This window comes from Myotis nattereri, assembly GCF_964212035.1.
Source record: "Myotis nattereri genome assembly, chromosome: 6".
NCBI classification, from domain to species: Eukaryota; Metazoa; Chordata; class Mammalia; order Chiroptera; family Vespertilionidae; genus Myotis; species Myotis nattereri.
The window spans coordinates 14,137,671-14,155,744 of record NC_138081.1 but is presented as its reverse complement, the minus strand read 5'-3'; the positions used below and the strand labels follow the sequence as shown (position 1 = coordinate 14,155,744).

The window sequence follows — 18,074 nt, the reverse complement described above, 5'->3', positions numbered from 1 at the left end:
TGTAGCTGGGAGACTGGTAGGTGGCCAGGAAACAACCAGGGAAGAGCAGCGTGGACGCAGGCAGGACGCTCAAGTGCTCCGGGTGTCCAGGAGGGCGTGTGGGAGCGAGGGAAAGAGGCCTCTCAGTCCCCTTGCCCACTTCAACCCAGGAGAAGGGCAGCCGCCCACTGGGGCAGGGTGAGGGCCTAGTGTGTGTGTGTGTGTGTGTGTGTGTGTGTGTGTGTGTGAGAGAGAGAGAGAGAGAGAGAGAGAGAGAAGGAGAGAGGCTGCGTGAGCTATATCTATGCACATCCCAAGGGTGGACCCCCCGGACCTCTCCCTCTGCACGCTGCTCTCAGTACCTCTCCTTGTCCCCACTGTCCTCCTGGGCTGGCCTCATGCCCAGGTCCAGCTAGACCCGATGGGACAGGACGGGCTCCTCTCGGGTCTGGGATTGCCTTTCAAGCAGCCCCCTTTGCTGCATAATTGCCCTGCCTTGCCCTGGGCCAACAGGCCCACCAGTCAGGAGACGCCAGCTCCTACCCTTTCCTGTGGAATTGAGCTGTGGGCACTGGGTCACTGAGCCGGCTGGGAGCTCCTGTGGCTTCCCCACCTCCCCTCTCCTTCCCCTCTTCCCCACCTCCAGGCGCCTGCACGGTGGAGTGGAGTGCGTCCTGGGTTCGAGTCTTGCTCGGCCTCACCCTTTTGGAGACCTAGTTTCCTCCTGTAATTCAATGTTTGCCCCCCAGTCTCACTCACCACAAGACGGGGTGCTCAGCCTGCACCAAGAGTGTTCCCACTTGGCGGGTGATTATGTTGCGGGGACCACATCCTGCACCACAGCCTTTAGTGTGTCCAAGGTCAGGTGACAGCCGTGCGGTGGAGTCAGAGCGAGGGCCCTCTGGGAGAGGGACCTGGAGGGAGCTTTCCAGAGGATGGAAACGTGCTTCCCCTTGGTCTGGGCGGCGACACTCATGGGTGCACATCGGTGAGAAGCCATCGAGCTGTGCCCTTAGAACCTGTGCATTTTGCTGGGGAAAATGACACCTCAATAAAAAGGAAAAAGGCTAGATGTTAAAGCAAAATGTTACAAGCATGCACCCCTGACCTCACTTCTGTTCCTGGTGCAAATACCTTCCAGTCAAACAAAGCACACTTCCCGGGGCCACTGTGACTTCCCTTCGCTCCTTTCAGAGTTGGCGGGAGCCTTTCGTGACGTGTAGCGCAGCCCTGGGCCTGGTAACATAGTAACAACCGCCCTGGTGAGCATGTCCGGTGAGTGGGCTCTGGGCTGCTTGCCCTGCCCCCTGTCTCTTCCGAGCCCAAAGGTGGGCATCATTCAGCGTCCACTGCCTCTCCCGTGGCATTGCCGTGGACTATGTGATCCACAAGCTGTGGGGGGAACGAAAACAAAACACCTTTTAAAACCCAGGCATTTGGAGAGGAAGCGAAGAGGGTGCCCAGGAGCGGAAAAGCTGATCCAGGCCATCCTGCCCTGTCCTCTCAGGAGGGACAGAGCTGGGCTTACTGCTGGACTGCTCTGCCCCAGCCAGGGGTCTTGATGGTGTGTGTGTGTGTGTGTGTGAGAAAGAGAGAGAGAGAGAGAGAGAGAGAGAGAGAGAAAGAGAGAGAGAGAGAGAGAGAGAGAGAGAGAGAGAGAGAGAGAGAATGGATGGAACCTTTTACTCAAAAAACTCGAGAAACAGAGAAGACTCGCCCAGAGGTGCCCCGGTGGGCATGGGCAAAGCGACAGTGAACAGTGATGGAATAGTGATAGCTCCCTCTGCCCACGCTCTCCCCTTGCAGAGGCATCCCAGCTTAGGGCACAGCTGCTCTGTGGAAGGTGGCCCCGGCGGGGAAGCCCCACTTGCCTGATGGGAGACTGAGGCCAGGCTCAGACACTGAGTCAGGTTCAAGGACTTGGCAAGTTCCCATGGCCTCCTGTGGGCAGGCTGCTGGCTCCTGGGAATCTTATGGCGCTTCCCCATCCCTAGCTCTCTTGGGTTCCAACCCAACGGATGCCCCCAGGCCCTGCGGGGACCGTGACCACCTTGGTAATTTGGAATGGCCTTGTCCTAAGGTGTGGGGATTATGTGGACATCTTGTTCCGTTTCCTGGTTTGTCGGGCTTTCCTTTGCGGCCTCCTCTGCCAGGGCGGGCGCAGAGAAAACAAGACAAACCCCAGTCCTGGAATCTTTCTCTCTCTTCCCTTCCCAGGGCTGACGGCTTCCCCAGGAGGTCACGGGGTCCCTTCCCCTGCCTCCGGGAGCCTGGCACCTGTGCGGAAGGCCTTCCTTTAGTGGTCGGTTTGATTTCCCTCCGCCACATGGCGCCGTTCCCGTGCAACTGGTAGTTTGGAGCAGACCGGGTCAGAAGACAGCTTCTGACCGGAGGCACAGAACGCAATAAATGGCTTAAACAGGCGCCCTGGCCTCTGGGCTCGCGCACTGTGTTGTTTCAGCCGCCAGACATGTGTTTTTCTGAGAATACAGGAAATTTTCTCTGCCCTTTGAGGGAGGGTAGAGTTTTTGTGCTGGTGTTGGGGGATTCCAGGCCGTTTCATCGTCCCAGGCACCCTCTGGCCCCTGGGCTGGATGAAAGAGATCAGAGATCAGCCGAAACTCTTTGATTGTTGGGGGAGATTCTTCCGTGGGAACCCTAAATAAAATGTGGCATCCTCACCCCAAGTGCAGGTCCAAGGCCAAACTCTAAGCCTGCGGGCTTAGGTGGTGGAGCCAGACGGCCAGGGTCCAGCCTTGCCGCTCACTAGCTCTGTGACCTTTGGCAACTGCCAGCTGCTCTGAGCCTGTTTTCTCATCTGAAAGGGGGAGGGGGCAGCACCGCTACCCACATCAGGAAATAATTGTGATAATTAAGGTGACTTGAACAACACCTGCACATAGTAAGTACTCCATCAGCATTAGCTATTAGTATACAATGTTGTTCCCAATTAAAAAGATATACATGTTCATTATAGAAAAAGAATATTCCAAAAGTTAAAAAGGAAAAAAAAAACCCCACACAATTACAACTTCCAAAGAAGACAGTAATATTTTATATATTTCCCCCAAGAGGTTTTTCTGTACATATTTGTACATGGTGATGATCAGATTTTTTTACATTTATTTTTGTTAATCCTCACCCAAGGATATTTTTTTCCATTGCTTTTCAGAGAGAGTGGAAGGGAGAGCAGGAGGGGGAGAGAAAAAGAGAGCATCGATTCGAGAGACACATTGATTGGCTGCCTCCCGCACACACCCTAGTTGGGGCCAGGGATTGAACCTGCAAAACAGGTATGTGCCCTTGACTGGGAATCGAACCCGAGACCCTTCCATGCACGGGCTGACGCTCTAACCATTGCGCACACTGGCCAGGGCTGATGATCAGATTTTATTTACAATTTGCATCCTACATTTTGTCACTAGATGTATCCCCATGTTGCTTATCTATACTAATAAAAGGGTAATATGCTAATTTGAATGGGTGACTGGCCATTTCCCGAACGTCTGACTTCCTTCTGGACAAAGCCACGGTGGTAGGGGCTGAGGCAGAGGCAGTTAGAGGCAATCAGGCCAGCAGGGGAATTCAGTGGGGGCGATCAGGCCAGCAGGGGAGGGCAGTTGGGGGCCATCAGGCCGGCAGGGGAACGGTTAGGTGGTGATCAGGCCCACAGAGGTGGTTAGGGGAGATCAGGCAGGCAGGCAGGCGAGTGGTTAGGAGCCAGCGGTCCCGGATTGTGAGAGGGATGTCCGACTGCGGTTTAGGCCTGAAACCAGCAGTCTGACAACCCCCAAGGGATCCCAGATTGGAGAGGGTGCAGGCCGGGCTGAGGGACACCACTCCCCGTCCATGAATTTCATGCACCGGGCCTCTAGTTGTAAACATAATATCCCATCAGGAGGGAAGCACCGTACTCTAGCTAAGCAACCTGTTGCTGCACACTGACATTGTTTTTATTTTTCTGTGTATTCTGTGGTGGGCATCTTTATGCAGAAAGCCTTTCCTGCACTTAGGATTACTTCCTTAAGGCTTTGGGAAATATTGCCAAATTGCTTTTCCAAAGAGGGTGTACCAGCTGCACTTGGGCAGTTGTGTTGAGCTGCCTGGCACCCAAGGAATTTTAAAGTCGTAGCCACACTTGGGTGGGAGGGCAATTTGTGCAACTCTCCTTTTAAATTATTCAAGATCTGCCCTCGTTCTTATGTCATTTTTAAAAATAAAAGTATAACACACAGAAGGTAAACAAATTGTGAGCAGCGGGATCATTTTCATAAACTTGACACTCCCGTGTCCCCAACGCCCACATCAGGTTACAGAGCATTCCTCGCCCCGCCTGCCCAAGCCGTCCGGAGCCACGTCCCCGTCTCTCCCCACCCTGGGAGCCAGGACCCTGACTTCTAACACAGAAGCTCATGTCGAAGCGCTGGGCACGCTGTATGCCTTTCTGTGTCTGGCTCCTTTCGGTCAACATCACGCCTGCGAGTCACTGGCTGTGCGCAGCGGCAGTGGGCTTACGCTGCTTGTGAGCAGCACCCAGTTTGGACGGACCACTTCTTGCCCATTTTCCTGTCGATGGGCACCTGGGTGTTTTCCAGGATGGGCTGCTCTCCACAGCGCGGCTGTGACGGCCCAGGGCAGGTCCTCGGCAGGGCTCATGGATGCTTTTCTGTCGGCTGTCGCTTAGACGCGGAGCTGCTGGCAAGGGGCGCAGGTGCATTTTCTGCTTCCTGCTCCAGTTTCTACAGGACCACCGGGAAGGCAGAAAGGCCCCAGGGCGGTTCCCGTCCGGCCATGGAAGGGTCTGCCACAGCGAGAGCAGTGCTAGGGGCTTGCAGACGGTGCTGTCTCTGAAGGCTCTTGTCTGGGGCCGGAGTGGGAACTGCGATGGGCCCTGGGTCCTGGCCCTAGAACTCCAACTGGCATGGCCTTCTGACCTTGGCCCGGGCCTCTGGTGGCCAGTCAGTGTCCTCACCCAGGGCCCTTGGCTGGCCTAACAACCATGGCACTGAGCAGGGCGGGGGCTTGGGTCAGACTCTAGGTAGACGTGGGGGACCCCATCTTTGGACATGATTGGGCCCCTCACAAACTTCCTTTTCTCTTGTTTTAAAAGAATCACACTAGTAGCACATATCACAGTAAGTGATTCAAAAGTGGAATAAGAAACTATAAAAACCCCTCTTTACCGCTCCCCACCCCCCACTCCCCTTCCCAGCGGGGACCACTCTGAACAGTTGGGGTGTTGGGGGAGCTCAGAACAGCAGATAGAGTGGGGGCTGTGAACCAGGCTGCCTGCATCCAGTTTCTATTCTGCTGCTTGTCAGCTGTGAAACCTCCGGCAAGTTACTTTCCCTCTCTGTGCCTCAGTGTCTCCCTGAACAGTGGGGGCCGTGGGAGCCACCTCACAGAGCTGCTGTGAAGAAGAGACCAGTGAATGTTTGGAAAGCAGATGGCCAGCCCTGGTCCAGGGCGAGCATTCAAGAAGCATTCCGATCCCTCTAAGCTATTCTGCACACTCGCCCGTTTCCTGCCCGCGTGCCCAGGCTGTGCGTTTCATCCTGCAGTTGCTTTTCCCTCAGTGCTGGGTCTTTTTTCTATGCTGAGACTTTTCTGTTCTGAGGTCCTCTTTCTCCTTGTCTGTCCCATGGTGGGGGGGGGGGGTGATTTCTCCCTCTTTCCTTGTCCTCTGCCCACACCTTCCCTCACGAAAGGGCCGCTCAGCCGCTCAGATAGAGGTCAGGCGGCTGCCGAGGGAGGCCCGCGCGCACTAGCACGCTGGTGGGAAGCCGGCCCTGGCCTGAGCAGAGGAGCCCAGGAGGGAGCACCCAGTGGAAACTGCAGTGGGAACTGGGTGCCCGAAGGCCTGTCCCGGAGAACCCCGGCCCCTCCGCAGCCCCAGGGAACGCGCAACAGGGCCCGAAGTCTCGGCTGACAGTGCTGCACCCTCAGTCTCCTTGACTCCTCCCAACAATCCATGGGGAGCTGGGCTCCATCTCACAGGGAGGAAGCCAAGGCCCAGAGCGGCTAAGTGGCTTTCCCAGCGTCCCCCAGCCAGTCTGGGCAGCGCGGGCTCCGGCCGATCCTGTTGGACTGCAGCTCGTGCTGGTCATCACTAAGCCAGCGCCAGTCAGCTCAGGGCGGAGGGAGGGCCGGTGGGAGATTCTGGGTACACCTGGCGGGAAGTGGCCTGTGGGTTCCGAGGGCGCGGATGGGGGTGCTCTCATTCTCTCGGCTGAAACTTTAGTCCCTGCTGCGTTTTCCATGCAACTGGGCAGGAGCGGGAACTCCCTGGGGCGTCAGACCCCTGCTCCCCTCAGGAGGAGGGTTACGTGGGGGTGGGGCAGGAAGCGGTGGGCACTCCAGGCTCCGGGTTGCTGGGGACATGCGCGGCGGACCCTTCCCAGGCCTGGGGAGTCTGGAGGCCCGATGCTGGGAGGGGTCAGGGAGCACTTTGCTTTGTATTTACTGTGTTGGGTGACGTTGGTTAGTAACATTATGTAGGTTTCAGGGGTAAGTTCTGTAACCCATCATGTGTGTGCTGTGTCGTGTGCTCACCACGCCGGGACATTTTGGCTCCCCTGTGTCTCTCCTCTCAGTTCTTCCTGCCAAGACCAGGCACTGGGGAGGCTGCGAACGGCCCCTCAGATTTGAGAGCGAGCAGGTGTCCTCGGGGGTCAGGTTTGCAGGCCCAGGGTCTCCCCTGGACCACCTCATCCACCCTCGGATCCCCTCAAGCCCCTCCCTCCACCCCACACCCAGCCCAGGGGCCCAGGGGCCCAGGGAGGAGACTGGGACTTCGTGGGAAGAGCAGCTCTGTGAGGGGTGACAGCTTTGACAGTGGGCCGCTGAGCCACCCGGTCGAGGACGGGGCACAGGCTGGGCCTCCCACAGCCTTCGGTGCTCAGGCCCGCATGGTTCACAATCTCTGAGATCTTGTCCCGGAGGGTGGTGGCGCCGGGAGTCCTGCGTCCACTTGACACACAAGCAGACCGAGGCTGGGCAGCCAGCGCGGCTGCAGGGCCGGCGGGTCTCCTCGGGCAGAGCCAGCTCCAGCCCAGCCCTTTGTCAGAGAAACAAGGGGCTCCTTCTCCCCCCGGCCCCCGTCTCCCCGCACCGGCTGGCACTGCCAGGCCCCGTCCCCTCCCCGGAGGCCAACTGAAGTGAGATTGTCCCTGAGGCAGAGGAGCTCCCAGCGCTGCTGTGAGTGTGGGGCAGCTGCAGGGGGGCGGGAGGCCGGGCTGGGCTGGGGTCAGAGCCGTGGGACTGCTGTGTGAGGTGGCCAGTGGGTCAAAGACAGGCCCCCCTCCGTAAGGGCACAGGAAAGGGGTGGAGGCTGCAGCTGTGTCCCTGCTACAGGACAGAGAAGGGGCAGAAGGGGGGGGTCTGCCCCTCTCTCCTTGGGACTGTCCGGTTGAGAGCTGGGCAGAGGCCCCTGCGGCTGAGGCGGCCCCTTGACTACTTCCTGGGCTAGGAGGGCGGAGAAGGGAGGGCGGTGGTGAGGGAGGGCCGCGGAGCGCTCAGACCTCGAGGCGATGGTGCTGCTCCACTTGGTGGGGAAGTAGCTGAGGTAGTGGACGGGGACTGGGTGGGGGTCAGCTGGCTTGGACTCCATCCCTGGCCCTGCACCAACCAGACGTGCAACCTGGGACAAGCTCCTCCCCACGGCCTGGGATTGGATCCCAGCCACTGTCCTCACTGCAAGACCCTTGACCTCCCCGTGCCTCAGTTTCCTTGCCTGTAACAGGAGAAGGAAACCAAACACTCCCTTGTGGGGCGGTTGGAGGCAGAGTGCTCCGCACAGCACCAGCCCACAGTGCATGCTCGGACAGATGTGATGCTGTTACACAGGGCCCGGTGACTTTCATGGAATCTTGGCCAGTACCTCCCGTTCATGCTTGTGTCTGGCACCTGGCATGTGAGGGAACCTGTCAGCCGTGTGCTTTCCTTTGCCGCCCGCAGAGGCCTTGGTGCAGCTCTGGCCGCCGGTCTGCAAGGCAGCTGACCCTGCCAGCTGCCCACCCATTACCCACTCAGCCTCCAAGTGCCATGCACTGCTCAAGCGCATCATTGTGATTTAACACTCTCACCAACCTTCCAAAGTAGAAACTGTCTACAGATGAGGAAACAGGCTCAGAGAGGTTAAGTGACTTGCCTAAGGTCACACAGCCAAGAAGCGGCAGAGCTGGGTGCTCAACCACGAAGTCGTGCCGCCTCTTGCACTATCCTGGGATGGGACCCGCCAGCCCCTGCCGGGACCTGTGTTAAGTCTGGGCACCTGCAGGGGCCCTGCACCTTTCAGGGAGTCTCAGCCCATCCCAGCTTGGGAGGACCTTAGACATCACCCAGGCCAACCCTCTCTAATATGTAAGATGGCGATGCTGTGCACAGGGAGGTGGAGGTTCATAGAGGACAGGGATGTAACCGGGGCCACTTAGTGGGCCAGGGACAGAGTGGGCCCTGCTGCAGGATTCATTCTGTCCTGCCTCCCTCCTCCCGGACTAGCCTGGAGGCCTTAGCCCCCTGTCCTACTGATCCCATCAGAGCTCAGGCTGCCGTGCGGGGCCGGGTGGTGAGCAGCCCACTGGGAACCCAGCAGGACTGGTGCCTCAAGCGGCCCTCCCTGCCCAAGGCTGTCATGGCCTCCGGACCGGCCTTTCTCCTGCTGGGCTGTGGCCTCCAGGAGCTCAGGGGCTGCTGTCGGCTCGCTGCTGCGTGGCCAGTGCCGGTTTATAAATAGCCAATGCTCCCCGCACGCAGCGCAGCGATAGAGCGATAGTGTCCCCCGTCACAGGCCCTGGGCTCCAAGCCAAAGGACCAACAGGGAACAAGACAGGCAAAATGCCTGCCCTCAGGGCAGCTTGCATTCCTGGTAAGAGATAGACAGGTAATGGAAGAACTAAGCAAAAATGCATGATATTTAAGATGGCGATAGGTGATATGGAAAAACATAAAGGAGGTGGGGACTTTGCAATTTTAGAGGAGGAGGTCATGGAAAGTCTCTGTAAGGTGATATTTATCTCCTGAAGATGAAGGGACTGAGGATGACGGCCGGAGCCACCCGGCATCTGGTGGAAGGGCGTCCAGGCAGAGGGAAGAGCCAGTGCAAAGGCCCTGAGGTGGGAGGCACCTGGTGGTGTCTGTGAGGGTCAGGGGTGGCTAGAGCCGGTGGAGAGGGGAGAGCAGGAGGCACGGCTCAGAGGGTCCTCTGGTGAGGACTTGGGCTTTTACTGAGTGAAGTGGGAGCCATGGCGAGTTCTGAGCAGAGGGAGGGGCAGGATCTGACAGGTTTGAACGGGATCCCTCTGATTACTGAGTTCTGAGTAGAATCTAGTGAGGCAAGAAAAGGAAGAGGCTCCCCAGGCAGCCAGATAACGTGGCAGAGAGGTGGAGGGCAAAGGAGGACGCACCTGAGGTCAGAGCTGATGGGACCCACGTGTGAGCGAGCGGAGGGAGGTGACGCCAGCGCTGGGGGCTGACACCTGCAGCGCGCGCAGCAGAAGGAATCCGCTCCTGCCCCAGGACCAGGACACTCGCATTCCAGGCTCCGCTGTGACCCTGGGCAGATCCCTTCCCTGCTCTGGGCCTCGGTGTCTCCTGCACAATGGGTGCAATCCCTCTTGTCTGGGCCCCTCCCCGAAGCCCCAGTGCTCGGAAGCGGGCACGCGCCTCACCGACCTGTCCCCTGTCCCCTGTCCGCAGGAAGCCAGCGCCAGTGGCCGCCATGGCGTCGCGCATCGGGCTGCGCATGCAGCTCATGCGGGAGCAGGCGCAGCAGGAGGAGCAGCGGGAGCGCATGCAGCAGCAGGCCGTCATGCACTACATGCAGCAGCAGCAGCAGCAGCAGCTGGGGGGGCCGCCCACCCCGGCCATCAGCACCCCCGTCCACTTCCAGTCTCCACCCCCTGTGCCCGGGGAGGTGCTGAAGGTAGGGCTCGCTCCGGCCTGTCCCCTCCGGCCCGTCCCAGGACACACTCGAGCCGCCTTCTCCCCCGCCAGGTGCAGTCCTACCTGGAGAACCCCACCTCCTACCACCTGCAGCAGTCCCGGGACCAGAAGGTGCGGGAGTACCTGTCCGAGACCTACGGGAACAAGTTTAATGCCCACATGAGCCCCGCCCAGGGCTCCCCGAAGCCCCTGCCAGCCGCCTCCCCGGGGGTGCGGGCTGGCCACGTGGTGTCCTCCTCAGCGGGCAACAGTGCGCCCAACAGCCCCATGGCCATGCTGCACATCGGCTCCAACCCTGAGAGGGAGGTGAGTGAGGAGCTGGCCCGTGGCTGCCACCAAGGTACTGCCCTCAGGGAGCCCAGTCTGAGGGGACACGGCCCTGTCCTCAGGGAGCCCCCGTCTGAGGGGGACACGGCTCTGTCCTCAGGGAGCCCCAGTCTGAGGGGACACGGCCCTGTCCTCAGGGCGCCCAGCCTGCTGGGAGACTCACAGGAAACCTGCACAGTCAATCTCCCTGAGCAGTTTGGCTCCTTGGGAGGAGGCCTGGCTGGGCCCTGGGGCTGTGGGACCTGGAAGCTCATGGGCTCCCCGCCCCCCCATCAGGAGGGCTGCCGGCCCCTGCCCTGGCCTCCTGGTGGGCCCGCCCCAGCAGACTTTTCTCTTTCAGTTTGACGTCATCGACAACATTATGTGTCTGGACGACGTCCTGGGCTTCATCAATCCTGAGTCTCAGATGCCCAACACGGTACTGCCGGCCAGCGAGGGTGGCGGTGCCAGAGGGAGAGGCGGTGTCCGAGGGAGGGGCTGCATTCCTACCTGGCTCTGAGTCTGGAGAGAACCAGAGCCGGGGTCGCCTCCATCACATCATGTAACGAGGGCCGGCCCGGGAACACTAGCGTCCCGAGGGGCGTGCATCCACCTGCGCACACGATGGGGCTTCGCGGGGACCAGCGCCTGGGCCATTGGGGAGGCCGCCTGGTGGGTGGGGCAGGAGGCACGGGGCTGGCCCTCCGCAGAGGGGGGCAGGGAGCCTCCTGGGGCAGCAGTGGCCACAAGGAGGCCCAGAGCTGGTGAGCTCCTTTGGGTCCCGGGGCTCCCCTCCTCTCCAAGCCTAGGGCCCAGCGGGCACAGGCCCGGGCCCCACTCCATGGGGCGAGTGACATGGGCGGCTCTGTCCCCTCCTCCAGAGCCAGCACGCTCCCCGGGCCTCCTGGGCAGAGGGAGGCGGCAGGTGGGACGGAGCCAGGCTTGGAATCAAGAGGCCTGGCTTCTGGCTTTGGCTGTGACCTTGGGAAGTCTCTTCACTCTTTGAGTCCTTGCTTTCAGCTGCAAAATAGGGAAGATGCCTTCTCCTCACAGGATGGTGGGAAGATCAGACACAGCAAGAAGCGGGGGGCTAGCTGTGCACAAAGGTGACGCGTGTTTGCACCGAGCGGGTGAAGGTGCAGGCGTCCCCGCCCCTTCCTAGGGGTTCTGAACCTCTGCTGTTCACTGCTGCCCCTCGGGCCTGAGCCTGCCGCCCTGGTCCCCGGCCCCTGCCACTGTGGGAACTCCGCGCCACCCCCCCCCCGCCACCCCATCTCACAGTGGGGATGCAAGGAGTCCCTCCTCAATCCCCAGCCAACAAGACGTTGCCCAGTAGCTCAGCAGGAGCTGCCCAGGGCCAGCTGGGCCGGAAACCGACTGCCAGCAGGGGCACGAGGTCTAGGGAGGGAGAGAGGGCCCGTGCCCGTCCGTGTAGCGGTCTCTGTGCCCTGTGGGTGCCTGTGCCCGTGAGGGCTCTGGGCCTGTGATGTGCTCTGTATGTTTCTGTGGCAGGAGCTGGGGGTCTTTCCAGAGCCCAGGTCTGCTCCTGCCAGGCACTTGCTTACACCCCCACTGGCTGCCCATCCCCAGATGCCAGGTCTTTGCAAGTTGAGCCCAGCGCGCCGGGATCCAGCCTCACCTCCTGCCCGGCCCTGGGTCACCGCACTCCGGCAGGCAGCCCCCACCGCCCCTCAGTTCTGCTCAGGACTCCCGTTCCACGCCCTCTGGACGCCTTCCGGAAACTTCCGAGTAGATTAGGTGCCCCGCCCAGGACCTCCTAAAGCCTGGGGGGCAGAGCCTCTCCCAGACTTGTACCTGGCTGCTCACTGCCTCCTCGAGGCTCCGCGTGGAGGCGGAACTCGTGGGGCCTGTGGCTTGGTCAGCCCTGGACTCTGCAGACTCCCAGGTGGAATTGCCGGCTGGGGGCCCCGAGTGACTTCCGACCCCGCTGGTGCCGGCAGCAGGCCCCTTAGAGCTGAAACTGGCCTGGAGCGATGGGCCCTAGTGAGGACCCCTCATGGAGAGGGGGCTGCTCACTGGGCCCCCCTCTCCACCTCACCCCACAGCTGCCGCTGTCCAGCAGCCACCTGAATGTGTACAGTGGTGACCCTCAGGTCACAGCCTCCCTGGTGGGTGTCACCAGCAGCTCCTGCCCAGCCGACCTGACCCAGAAGCGTGAGCTTACAGGTACCTCCTCCCCGCCTCCCTGTGTCCTGGCTCCCACCTCTCCCTCCCTCCCTCGCTCCCATCTCCTCCCTGGCTCCCCGTGTCCTGGCTCCCACCCTCCCTCCCTCCCTCCCCCCCAGCTCCTCCCTGCTTCTCTCCTGGCCTCCAGATGCTGAGAGCCGGGCCCTGGCCAAGGAGCGGCAGAAGAAGGACAATCACAACCTAAGTGAGTCTTCCCCACCAGCCCCCTCCCCTGCCGCCCTCTCCGCCCCAAGGCCTTTGGTGGGACTGGGCCAACTGAAACTGCCTGGCTCTGGAAGGGGCCGGAGAGGGGCTCCCCCCGGGGAGAGATATTCCTGAAATCCCAGCACCTCCGAGGGAATGAGTTTATCAGGTTGTTTTCTTTTGGGCGTGGAACCTGGGGACTCCTGGGCAGTGGGGGGTCCTGCTGGCAGCCCCCCTCGCAGAGCCCCTTGATGGTGCCTGGCTGCGCCCATCCCCCCATCCCGTAGAGATCCCTCTCCTTGGGACGCCCATTACTTCCCAGAAGCTAAGGCACCCTCCCTCGGGCTGGGCCCTTCTCCCCAGGTGGGGCTCATGCCTCTAATGGCTCCCTCCTGCATGTGTTACCTTTAGTTGAAAGGAGACGGAGGTTCAACATTAACGACCGCATCAAGGAGTTGGGAATGCTGATCCCCAAGGCCAACGACCTGTGAGCGGGTTTCTGGGGGAAGGGCAGGGGCTGGGACAAACAGCCCCATGCTGGTTGCCAGGGGGAAGGGCGGGAAGAGGATCCCTTGATTGCTGCCTTCTAAGAGCTTATCAGCTATTTGGGAAAAGGTCCCTCCTTCCCTGGAAACTCCAGGCAGATGAGCAGATGTTCTGGAGTGAGGCTGGGCCAGGAGGGCTTCCTGGAGGAGGAACCATAGGGGAAAGTTTGTTGCGGACATTGGATTGGTGTGGAGGGGGCTTGGGGTAGGAGCACGAGGGTCAAGGATGGGTATGGGTTTGGGTGGCAGAAATGGAAGGCCTGGGGAAGGAGGCTGTTCTGAATCGCTGGGTTCTATGGGATTAGGGAGGTGGGTGTGGTAATGAAGTCCCTGGGAGCCCGCTCCTTTGTAGGGAGATCAGCCTCAGCCACAGGTAGGGGTGGGCTGGGTCTGGGGTTCCTGGAAAGCTGGGACAGGTGGCATCAGCTTCTGAAACCAAAGCAGGGTTTCCGTTCCACCTGCGGAGTGCATGGCAAATCCTTGGCCGCCCTGAGCACACACCTCTGGTTCTGCCCTGCAGGGACGTGCGCTGGAACAAGGGCACCATCCTCAAGGCCTCTGTTGATTACATCCGGAGGATGCAGAAGGACCTGCAGAAGTCCCGGGAGCTTGAGAACCACTCTCGGCGCCTAGAGATGACCAATAAGCAGCTCTGGCTGCGAATCCAGGTCTGGCCCCTGCACTTGGACCTCTTGGGAAGCTCTGACTCCTGACCCCTGGCCTGGTTCTTGACCTCAGGGGCAGTGTTTACTGAAGATGTATTAGTCAGGATGTTATGGTTTGGTAACAAACATTCCCAGCAACTTTAAGCAGCAAATATCAGCTGGAGGTCCTGTTCTGAGACCTTCATTCTGGGACCCAGGTCCATGGACAGGTACATCTAGAGCTGGCTCTTTAAGCCATAGTTACTCTTCAGGTGGCACTTGTCACACTTCTGCTTACAGTTAATTGATGAATACAAGTGCATGTCCACACCTAACCTCAAGGGGGCAGGAAAGAGCAAACCCACCATGTGTGGAAGGCAGAGAGTTGAAACCATTTGGTGTTAGTGCTAAGGATCGCCATCGAGACCAACGAAGGAAGCAAGGCTTGGGAGTCGCCCGGAGCCAGGGGGTCTAGTCTAGGCCTGGCTAGAGGGCCTCTGTCCTCTTTGGGCCTGAGGCTGGTCATCTATATAAAGGGCGATCGGACTGAAGCTTTTAAACTTTACTGTTTCTATATTTTTTTCTATTTCTCACAGTAGATAACTAATTTGCATGACAATACAGCGCACATAGCCACACTCAAAGTGAAAGATCAAAGTGTCATCAAAGAGCCCTCTCCTTAATAGATGCAATGCATTCTGGTAATTTCTAGTCTAGTCTAGGCAAGTCTATTTCAATTAAGGGAAATAGAGGGAGAGCTGGTCAAGACTCACTAAGTGGTTTCAGAACCCACTAATGAGTTGTGACTTAGAGTTTGAAAAAGCCCAGGTCTAGACTCTAGACTAGAGCTGCCCTGTGCTGAGATACCATGTGGTCTTGGGGGCCACGGGGGAAGGGCAAGGGCTGGGGCAGGGGTTGGGGCAGCTGGTGCCCATGGGTGTGTGCCCTTAGCCCTCTGTCTGCCCACAACACAGGAGCTGGAGATGCAGGCTCGAGTGCACGGCCTCCCCACCACCTCCCCGTCCGGCATGAACATGGCCGAGCTGGCCCAGCAGGTGGTAAAGCAGGAGCTGCCCAGCGAGGAGGGCCCGGGGGAGGCCCTGCTGTTGGGGGCCGAGCTCCCCGACCCGGAGTCACTGCCGGCTCTGCCGCCCCAGGCCCCGCTGCCCCCGCAGGCCCAGCCACCCCAGCCACCGTCCCCATTCCACCATCTGGACTTAAGCCACAGCCTGAGCTTCGGGGGTGGGGGCGACGAAGGGCCCCCCGGCTACCCTGAACCGATGGGGCAAGAGCCCGGCTCCCTGTTCCCCAACCTGTCCAAGAAGGACCTGGACCTCATGCTCCTGGACAACTCCCTGCTGCCGCTGGCCTCCGACCCCCTCTTCTCCACCATGTCCCCCGAGGCCTCCAAGGCCAGCAGCCGCAGGAGCAGCTTCAGCATGGAAGAGGGCGATGTGCTGTGACCCTGGGACGGGCAGGCCTGGGGGCTGCGAGGGCAGGGCCGCCTCCCTCCCCCCTTCAGGCTGCACTTGTGTGTGAAGTAGCCACCTGCCCTGCCTCACTCCTCCCTTCGGCCCCTTGTTTGGACTTAGTGCCCGCTTGGCAGCCTGTGGGGTCGGGAGAAGCCCCCACCGGCTCAGTACTCCCGGGGGGTGGGGGGGCAGCCCTCTGATGGGCTGGGCAGGAGGAGGTCGTGAACCTGGCCCCAGGGGGTGTGCTGGAGGCGAGAGGAGGCCCTGGAGGGTCCTGTCTTCTGAGCCTGAGCTCCCACCCCACCAGTGAAGGACTCATTGGAGCAGGGGGTTCAGCAAGTTCCTTCTCTGAAGCAGTGACAGGTCCAGGGGGAGCCCCAGCCTGCTTTTCTGGGACTCAGATGGCAACAAGCCCATCCTCCAGCCTGGCCGCCCCCCTCACACAGGTGGGGTGCCCCCAGCCCCCCTTTGGTGCTAACAGCTCTCCGCCAGGCGGTGTGAGGGCGGGGGTGGCCGGCAGAGGGTGCCGGGTTCAGGCTAGTGTGGGGTCTCTGCTGGAAGAGCAGCTCCCCTCAGTCTCCCCACTTTGTGCCTTTAGTAAACACTGTGCTTTGTAACCGCTTGTCCTGTCTCATTGGAGTGGGTCTGGGCCTGAGGAGAACGGGAGGATTCAACCCAGGGGGCTCCTTTCTGGGCACCCGGGGCGGGTGAGGGCAGGGGGATACAAAGAGGAGGGAACAAGCCTGCCCCCTGGTCCCCCGGCTCCCCAGCCCTGCCCAGGGAAGGCTCGCCTTCCCCCGGCCTGGTGCTGACGGGAGTCCCTCCTCTCGGCCACGAGATGGCGCTGCAGCCACGCCAGCCTCACCAGAGCCGCTTGGCAGGGGGGCGTGGGGGACTAGGTTGAGTCCACTGTTCTTAGCAGCTGTTTGGACACCCTTGGCCCAGGCTCCGCCTAACCGGGGTAGGGGGTGCGTGTCTCCTGGTTCCCACCCCCACTCGTGGTGGCGGCCTCTCGGATTCTTCCCCTCCCTGACGGGCTCGGCCTGGCTGGAGAGCAGGCGGGCCAGCCCCTCTGCTCGCTGACACTGTCTCTAGCAGCACCGGCTCCCTGGTGAGGAGGGCGGTGTCCTCCGGGTTTGGGGAACCAGGACCTACGTGAACTGGTTTGGAAGGAGCCCGGCACTCAGGACACTGGGTGGAGCCAAGGACAGGCTGCTACTGGCTCTGGCCAGATAGTTCCTCCTTCTGGCGTCAGTCCCACCCCAGGTAACTCCCAGGGCCTCTGCTCCCAGGGCCTGGGGGTATGACCTCGCCCAGGATGGGGAAGTGGGTTTGGCGCTGCCAGGGGTGGAGTGGCAGCTTGAACCCCAGGTGTCGGGAGGGAGCGAGGGTCTTTGGGGGCTTTGCCGAGTTCTCCCTCCACTGCCCTGTGTCTTCACGTAGAGATCAAAATGGATTTCCCCTCACGGGCCCCCGGAGAGGCTGAAGGGGCCTAATTAAAAAAGTAAGAAAATCCCAGGATGAAATGGAGGGCAGCGTCCTCTGTGCAGAGCAGGAGACCAAATCCACGCTGAGCGATCAGAGCGTGCGGGGAGGGCGGGGGAGGGGGCGGGGAGGGCGGGGGAGGGCCGGCGCTGATGGCACTGGCTGCAGGATTCATCTCAAGGTCAGAGGGAGCGGAGGATGACCTGTGGAGTTAGAGCCAGCCTGGGGAACTGGCACCTCCTTCCAGTTCCAGGCCCCACCCCACTGCCGGGGACCTGCCCAGGCGCGGGGAGCACCCCCAGTCCTTCCTGGGACAAGCCCTGGGTCCCAGCTGAGAGATGCCTGTGGGTCCAGGGGCGGCTGTTTGGGCACCGAGGGGGTGGGGGTCTGGGAACGCTGAAGGCCGCTGGTCCTTCCGGTGACTGATCGAAGAGAACCCCATTTGTTCTCCTTCATCCTGAGGGTTCTGAGGACCCCTTCAGCTCCCTCACACAGCCCCTCAAGGCCACCACATCCGCACCATCCACCTGCCTGCTGGCTTCAGGGCCCCTGGGCTGGGGGGCCCGGGTTGGGTGCGGGGAGAAGCAGGGTCTGGCGGCCCATTGGGCAGGACTGAGGGTGTGGGTGAGGCTCCCCCCACAAGAGGGCGCCAAAGGGTCAGGAGCTAACAGTTGTCAGCCAGGTTGGGGGGCCAGGGAGTGGGGTGGAGGGAGTGTGGGCTTCTTTGCACATTCCAGACAGTCTGCCTGGGGCCCTGCAGCCCCTCCGGCCCGGTGAAGGCAGGCGGAGGTGCCACCTCCCATTTCCACCAGCACAAGTTCAAGGCCAGAACTGGTCTGCAGGAGCCGTCAGGTCCATGGAGAGGAGCCAGGCCAACAGCTTCCTGCCCGTGGCTCTGACACCTCTGAGCAAGCAGGAGGGGTGCGTCCTTCATCGCCTTTCCGTGGGGCACCGCAGGGGGGAGTTATTTTTAAAAAGCGGGTGGGTGAGTAGGCGGGTTGAGAGCAGGCCTTTGCCTGTCTGACCCCTCACCTCACTGCGGAGGCCCCTGAGGCCTGGAGAATTAGCAGAAGATTGAAGGGCGGGCATGGCCGTGGCCCTGCTCAGGCCAGGCCGGCGGCACTGGCTCTCTCTGCTCCTTAGGACCCACCTCCTCAGCGTTAGGCGGCCTCCACGTCCAACCACGCCCCCCCCCCAAGGCCTGCCCACCACCTGTAGTGGGGCCTGGGGCGGGGGAGGGGAGGAGCAGGCCCCGAATGCCTCCTGGGAATTTCACAGGTTCCCAGCACCCACTGTCCCTTTAAATCAGA

The 18,074-nt window shown here is 60.7% G+C and overlaps 1 protein-coding gene across 4 annotated transcripts in view; it reads left to right on the top strand.

The window, feature by feature from the left end:
• TFEB (transcription factor EB) overlaps window positions 1–15,901 on the top strand; it is a 46,392-nt gene extending 30,491 nt beyond the window's left edge. For 2 of the 4 annotated variants that reach the window (XM_081094112.1, XM_081094113.1), the window contains exons 2-9: window positions 9,676–9,901; window positions 9,973–10,227; window positions 10,589–10,666; window positions 12,294–12,414; window positions 12,563–12,619; window positions 13,030–13,105; window positions 13,684–13,831; window positions 14,782–15,901. In XM_081094112.1, coding sequence (XP_080950238.1) covers window positions 9,698–9,901; window positions 9,973–10,227; window positions 10,589–10,666; window positions 12,294–12,414; window positions 12,563–12,619; window positions 13,030–13,105; window positions 13,684–13,831; window positions 14,782–15,270 — 1,428 coding nt within the window. In that variant the 5' untranslated portion in view covers window positions 9,676–9,697 and the 3' untranslated portion in view covers window positions 15,271–15,901. Of the gene's footprint in view, window positions 1–3,166; window positions 3,273–9,675; window positions 9,902–9,972; window positions 10,228–10,588; window positions 10,667–12,293; window positions 12,415–12,562; window positions 12,620–13,029; window positions 13,106–13,683; window positions 13,832–14,781 lie in introns of those variants that run through there. The other 2 variants (XM_081094114.1, XM_081094115.1) reach the window with 2 other exon arrangements.
• The last annotated feature ends 2,173 nt before the right edge of the window (window positions 15,902–18,074 follow it).